Source organism: Nematolebias whitei, chromosome 8 (assembly GCF_014905685.2).
Source record: "Nematolebias whitei isolate Nwh7 chromosome 8, NemWhi1, whole genome shotgun sequence".
NCBI lineage: Eukaryota > Metazoa > Chordata > Actinopteri > Cyprinodontiformes > Rivulidae > Nematolebias > Nematolebias whitei.
Window position 1 is genome coordinate 20,127,831 of NC_056505.1, and position 7,418 is coordinate 20,135,248.

General features: G+C 41.6%; 2 protein-coding genes across 2 annotated transcripts; both read right to left on the bottom strand.

The window, feature by feature from the left end:
* Positions 1–430: 430 nt before the first annotated feature.
* spaw (southpaw) lies at positions 431–2,104 on the bottom strand. Its single transcript, XM_037680088.1, has 3 exons — positions 1,825–2,104; positions 662–1,476; positions 431–583 (listed from the first exon to the last, which is right to left on the bottom strand). The coding sequence occupies exons 1-3, from the start codon at positions 2,102–2,104 to the stop codon at positions 431–433; spliced, it is 1,248 nt and encodes a 415-aa protein (XP_037536016.1).
* Positions 2,105–3,208: 1,104 nt separating this feature from the next.
* On the bottom strand, positions 3,209–7,035 carry dguok (deoxyguanosine kinase). The gene is made up of 7 exons (XM_037680089.1): positions 6,783–7,035; positions 6,605–6,714; positions 5,495–5,694; positions 5,082–5,229; positions 4,894–5,009; positions 3,412–3,511; positions 3,209–3,246 (listed from the first exon to the last, which is right to left on the bottom strand). Exons 1-7 carry the CDS (start codon positions 7,033–7,035, stop codon positions 3,220–3,222), a joined length of 954 nt encoding a protein of 317 aa, XP_037536017.1. The 3' UTR covers positions 3,209–3,219.
* Positions 7,036–7,418: the final 383 nt, after the last annotated feature.

Here is a 7,418-nt window from a genome sequence, read left to right on the forward strand (position 1 = left end):
ATTAGATTTGGGTAGCAAATAACTTGAAATGTTAGCAGATTTTCTCCACTTGAATAAAATCATCACAAATCGATTACTTTGATAATAATCTTTCTGAAAAGTTTACTTGATTGCAAAACTGCCCTGCGTTCAAAAAGCATTTACTTAAGAACTGTAAAAAAAAACAAAAAACGGCACCACACATTTCTAAAAACAATTTTAATATATTTTTCATGTTTTATATACAAAATATACATCATAATGTATAAATAGGTCAAATGTTAGTATAATGGTAACATAAAATATCACACAGTCTGGATGAGAAATGTTTTATTCACTCGGTCTAAAAAGTGTTTCATTATAAGACAGAACTGTAAGATTAATATTTTATTCATGTGTATATAAAGTCGGTTATGCTTGATGAACTGTAACTTTAGTGAAGGGGGTGTTCTTAGTGGCAGCCACACTCTTCGACAAGCATCTCCTCGTGATGCCGCAGGGTCAAATCATCGCTCTCGTAGTACAACATGGAGAGCGGGCTGAGGCGCGTCGGCACGCAGGACGCACAGGACGCTCGGTCTGGGTGGTGAAGTCTCAGGAGGCTCTGAAATGGATATGAATAGAAATCACTTATTTAAACAACAGGTAGATCCTTGAGCTTAATACTTGGCTGGCAGCTCACCTGCATGTATGCATGGTTGGTAGGACTGAAGGACTCGTCCAGCGGTGAAGGACACTGTCCCTCACAGCGATAAGCGTTGTAGCGCTTTGGATGCACGATCCACTCGTCCCAGCCAATGTGGTCAAAGTCCACCCACATGTCTACCCTTCGACACAGGGGCTTCTGGACCTGCTCTGCTGCTGGTGCTGCAGGTTTGGCTCCGCCGGTGGCTCGCATCCCTTCCATTCTGTTCCTCTTGTGGCGGCGACTCTGACCATCACCTCGGGCTCTGCTGGTTGTCACGTACTTGGAGTTCTCCACAGTGTGAATGAGGCTGTAAGCTGCATGGCCTTCCTGGAGCTGGTTCCGTTTGGAAAAGATGACCATCATGACCCGGTTTGTGGTTGGATGGTTCACCGCTGCCATCAGGTTTTTCACAAAGAACTTGTCGCTCGTGTTGCCTTGATCCCCAGACCCACTTCCATCTTGCATGTCAGGCTCTCCTGAAGCCTCTTGGCTCCACGCATCACTTCCCTTCTGCAGCCAGTATTTTAAAATCCCAGTCACGTTAAAAACATTCCAGGAAGACTTGGTGCTGCTTGGTGTCGCACCAAAACTTCCCAAGAAAACCTCCTCCTCCTCCTCCTCCTCCTCCTGGCATGAAGCTCTGTCCGGGCCACATCTCTGCTTGCGGTGATATAAATCCACAGCGACGCGCTTGGACGCAGAGAACGCTGGAAGTTTGATCTGAAGTTCTGCCAGCAGGACGAGCTCGCTTGTGGAGATGGACGACATGTCGAACGTGATGGTCCATCTGTCACCCACCTGGTGGCAGCCTGGAAACGAGAAAAATAAATCAAAGCCCTGACTCAGCAGTCTGCATGGACGCCAACAAACCAGAGCACTGGACAAATGTCAGAACAGTGGAGAGGGCGAACAGGACAGGATGTGTATTGGACCCCCCTGTGCAGGGATGTCTGAGGGCTAATGGTGCCCCACATAAAACAGAGCAAGCCTTTAAAGTTGGATACGTATTTTGACACTTGCTGGGTTGTGAAAACAGAAAAAATAGAAGAGGAGCTGATGACACAGATAAAACCAAAGAGCTGCAGGAGGATTGAGATCAAAAACAATAAATTAACAGTTCAGCATGCAGACTGTATGAAAAGACAAGTTGTCCTCACCTTTGGCCATCAGGCTCAGAACAGAATCAGAAGTCTGTGCTGCTGGACGTTCACTCTGCGCCGTCACGGTGTCGACAGCCAACGAAGAGATGAAATCAGCAGTCCTGAAGGAGTGGTACAGCTTCATCATATACGGAGGGTATCTGCTGCGAGGACTCGCCGACAGCTTTCTGTGTGCTGAACTGCTCCGGGGCTCTGCGAGACGTCTGCGAGCTGAGACGACGGCTCCAAAGGAGCAGAAGAGGAGGATGCAGAAAACCACCGGGACACTGGTTTCCATTTTAACTGAAACTCTCAGAGATCTGCGTCCTTCCTCCAGCTGCTCTCAGGCTGAACTGATGTGGCGTGCAGCTGGAGCTCCAGACAGAGCTTTTATAGTGGACAGCTGCCCTTTGATGACCCCTGACCACTTCAGGCATCTCAACAGCCTCTCTGATCATCAGGGAACACCAGAAGAGGTGTTAAAAAAGGGAAAACTTTTAACCAAGGTCATTATTCTGTCCAAGTGACTTTATCACAATAGAGAGGGCATAAGAATTACAAAATAATATTTATTAACTGTAACCAATCCATATATATATATATATATATATATATGTATATAAATATAAACAATCTCTTCACAATATTTAATTAGCTTATAGTTTACACTAGATATAAAACCAAAGACTCATCTGGGTTCAAGTATGTCAGATATGTGAATTATTGTTGGAAAAAAACAATATTTCAACAGGCTTTAGAGAATAATGGAACAATTCAATAAGGTAACAGAAAAAAATACCCAGTGTTTCTTTAAACAGAAAAAAGTAGAAATAATAACAGAATGATAAGAAGTGACATATAATAACTCAATCTGTGCATTTCAGGTCACGTGGTTCCAAAAAGACAGTAATAAATTTAAAAAAAAAACAGGTCTGTCTTCTGTTGCTTTTTAACTTTGAGGATATTTGAAAGGGCGACACGGTAGCTCCTTTGGTAGAGCTGCCGCCACTCAGCGAGAAGGTTGCCGGATCAAAACCGGGCTGGGGGCCGTTCTGGGTGGAGTTTGCATGTTCTCTCTGTGCATGTGTGGGTTGTTTCCAGGCACTCCGGTTTCCTCCCACAGATCAAAAACATGCATGTTAGGCTGATTGGTAACTCTAAATTGTCCCTAGAGTGAGCGAGTGAATGATTGTTTGTCTCGTTTGTCTCTATGTGTCCCTGTGATGGACTGGAGACCTGTCCAGGGTGTACCCCACCTCTCGCACAGTGACAGATGGACATGGCACCAGTGACCCCCGCGACCCAAAAAGGAAGAAGTAGGTAAAGATAAAAGATGGATAGATGGATATTTGAATGTATCAAAACACTCAACTGGTGTCCAGCTGGTTTCCTTTGTTTCTCACAACCATCTTCTCATAAAGCATCAAAGAAGTTCTTCACCTGTGGGTGAAAAATACTTTAGAATCCCAGATCAGAAACCATGAAGCCTCAAACGTCAGGCTGGAGCCCCCGTGTGACTGAATCTGGTTACAGCAGCTATAAAGGTTAAAAAAAAAAAAAAAAAAAAAAAAAATTTATTTGATATATAAAATCAAATAAAAATACCTTTGTTATCATCTGCTCCTGCACATCTCGATCACTCTGAAATGCCACACTGGCATCAAGCTGTAGGACAGGAGTGTTTTTCAACTTCTCAAAGTTTATCCTAGAAAGAAAAACAAAATGTATCAAGTAATTTATTACATGAGCTTTAATGACCACACATGTCTGACTGTAATCTGTTTTACTGCGGGAATCAAATGGCTGATAGTCCATAATATCTTAAATTGTTTAGCAAAATCAAAAAAAAAAAATTAAAAAGTGCTGTCACCCAAATGCTGATGTGGCTTATTTCTGTTTATACATTTAACGTGAGCAAGTCAGTAACATGTCACAAAAGCTACATATCTACATTTAATGCATTTAGGTCCTAAAGTATGTAATGAAATATGGTAAATTAAATGACCTGGGCTTTACTTTTATGCTGAAAACTTTAAACACCTACCTATATAGGTTACGTATCGGTATATAAAACGTTAAAGGTGATAACAGTAGAGCCCGACCGATATGGAAATTTTGGCTATCGCCGATACGATATTGGACGACTGCCAATAACAGATATGATGGATGACTTTTTTTTTAGCTTTGTCCACCCCCAAGAATCTAAGTAAACAGTGATTGGAGCAGGTCTTGTTAATTTAGTGCAGCTGTTAGCACCAAGCTACTAAGCAAATCAGATCCACATTTTAATTAGTCCCACTGTGTGGCCTTTTGTTCAGAGACAGTAATAAGTTCATCATGTGAGTAATATACATAAATGAGGTTATAGTTAATAATTAGATTAAATTCATGCTAAAAATGTTAAAATATTTGGGGTTTGAATTCCAACCAGAATGAGACATCTGATCTTCGTCATTTTGTACGTGCAGCACGTGAGGTAGTGAGTGCTCTCACCACAGAACAATCTTTGACGTAGTTTCTCTATAAAACAAGTGCTTCAGAAAATAGTTCACATACACGTCAAATGTGCCCTACACACGCCTTTGGAGACTTGTCTTTTTACAAATTCATACATAAAAAATCTTCAGTAAAACAAAGAAAGCAAGCCTTGTCTGAGGACTTCTTTTATTTTGTTCTCTGGCTGTCTAACTTCATAGTAACGTGTTGTGAGGACTAGGTTTACAAGTGATGCACTAATTATAAAAACAGTCTTCCTAATGTGCGCTCACATTTTCTATCCTCCACTATTCACCATAAAGTTATCAGGCGTTTTTCAAAAATATAAACGCCCTTCCTCGTTCATCGTTTACACAGTCACATATGTGAAGGCCTAATTAGTATGGACTGCAGCAGTGTTTATTTTTCTTTATAGTAACGTTTCAGACAAACAAAGCATTTCATTGAAGACGACAAAGATAACGTTACTAACACGGGATGTCCTCACAAACTGGAAGCTCATTCCGAGCTATATGAACAAACTGAACTGAATTGAATTAAAATATCAGCCTTGCCCAAATATCGCTCAGGCTCTAGATAACAGATTCTTACTTAGTGCTTTTCTCCACCAGCCACCTCTCGTGCTGAACATGCAGCTTGTCCAGGTAGTCCAGTTTCACCTCATTCTCCTCCGGCCTCCCCCGACGCCTCAGACGCTCCATACATCTCTGACATGCATAAAGTGTTTGAGTATTTTGCACAACATTGAATTCAGATCTGCATAACAAACCAGTTCATACCTGAGGTGAGGCTCTGAGGTAAATGATTCCCTCCAGCTCCACCCGGTGTCCAAACTGCTCCACCAGAAAGGAGTGCCAGTCCTGGTAGACTGCCCACTCTGTAGCGTTGATGCAACCCAGCTCGAACATGTTCAGAGCAAAGATGTACCTGGCAGAACAGAGGCGAGTTTTAATTTTATGAAACTCCATATGTGGGGGTTTTTCATACTAACTTGACCAGGAAACAATAAAATTAAAGATAAAAAGGAGAAGAGAAAGGTCTAAATTTATGATTAGTAGATCGAGTCAATGACTTTAGCTTGGTCTTAATTATTTTAGGTGAAAAAACATCATATTAGATGTGATTTTCAGGACATATAACTGAACCAACTTGTCCCAACATCACTACATCCTCATGTATTGTCCAAACTCACCTGTCACTGTAGATGGAGCGCTCATACACCTGCACAGGTGTTCCCTGAGAGCTGAGCAGGTGGGCTGGAGGGGGCTGCAGTTGTGTTCTCAGCCGGGTCATACAAGAATATGTTTGAAATGTGTACGACCAGCGCTGAGGGTCCTGGTACATCATCTGCAGCAGGTTGCCAACTGTTGTCTGGGGGGGTGCAACTGGTCCCTGTCAGAACACACGCACATGAAGGATACGCTGCTGGACTGAGCACCCCTCGTTTATTTACATCACTAAATACTTTTTAAACGTATTGATCAGTAGTGTTTTCAGGATTTCTGAAGGTTTTTCAATTTCCAGTTTATTTATTTATTGGACTTTGGCTGCTTCATCACAAACTTTTTATCTAGTACCTGATCATTTTCAAGGGATTATTTGTTTGTTGAGTCAATTAATGATGACAGCAAAAAAAGCTCTTAAAACTCAAAAAGTACGAGTCAGTGTTGTGTGAACACGTAAGGCAACCTGGTTAAAAAAACTGTTTTAATGTCAAGTCAAATCAATTCATAAAGCACGTTTTATAAACAGCAGCTGTTACCAAAGTGCTTAACAATAAAAATCAAGGGTTGTGCAATGTGGAAAATTTAGCACTTTGTTACAAACAGCTTATCACAATTAGTTTGTACCCAGTTCTAACCTAATAAAAAAAAATACATAACTCCAAAGAGCAAAAAACAAAACAACAAGTAAAAGAGACACTGAAGAATGATGCATCTCTCGAGATGTGTCAGGTCTCTGCTAGAGTTTCTTCCCATTTCTTAATAAAACTTGCAGATACTGTTCCTCTGCTGTCATACACAGCTTTTCTTGCTCTTTTAGGTCGAGGACTTCTCTTGTCCTTCACTTAAGTGCACACATTATGTCACGATCAGGTACAAAGACTGGACTGAAAAAAAAAAAACCTGAAAAGGCAAAAGTCCAAATAAAAACTGTGAAAGACCTTCAGAAAGCCTGGAGATACTGATCAAGACCACTTTTAGTCTGGCTCCTTGGAGGCAAAATATAAAGGGTTCAGAAACTCTTTATATTTTATAAAACTCTTGTAAAATTCATAAAAACAGCTGAAATTGTTGCCCACCTTTGAGGTCTTACTCTCTATGTGTTGCCATTTGCTCACAGGTTCTGCCACAACTTCCCAGTCTGGACAAGCAGACTGCAGGAGTCCTGCAAAGGTCGACTTCCCAGCAGCTGTAAAGTAGCAGCAGATTACCAACACAGACAAACACTTTACTCTGTGAAATATAAACTAATGTTACCAATGTTGCCCTCGATAGAAACCCTCTTCACTCGGGATGCTGGATCCACAGCAGATCCAGCAGACGACAAGCATCTCGTCTTAACAAGCATAGCACTGAGATTTGTCTGCGGGTGTAATAGTTCCCCACTTTGACGGAAGTTGTACGATTTTATTCTATGTGTGCGTCCAAACCTCCTGACCTGTGTCAAAACTGAATGTTTGCTTATTTCAAATGCAAGACCGAAGCGAGCGGCTCGGCACAGGACAGACATGACGAGCTTTAAATTAATACGTGTGTGGCACTACCACGTTTACATACAGGAGTCACGTCGTAAGCTAGCTGACTTTCGGATTAAATTGACATAATTTTATGTTTTAAAACAAGTCAGCGCTTGTTGAATTGTTCCTATCGTGCTACAGAAAAGACATGTCTTACAAATTTGCTGGTGAAACCATATACGAGTACACTTTATAAACAAAAACGACTGTCATTCAGCGATGCTAAAAGCGTAGCGTTAGCAACTTCATTTCCGGTCCACGCTCTGGACTTTCACAATAAAAGTCTAGGAACAGCTGACTGGTGCAACAAAACGTCCATCCATCCATCCATTATCTTTACTGCTTCTTCCTAAACATTAGACGTCGAATGGATGTG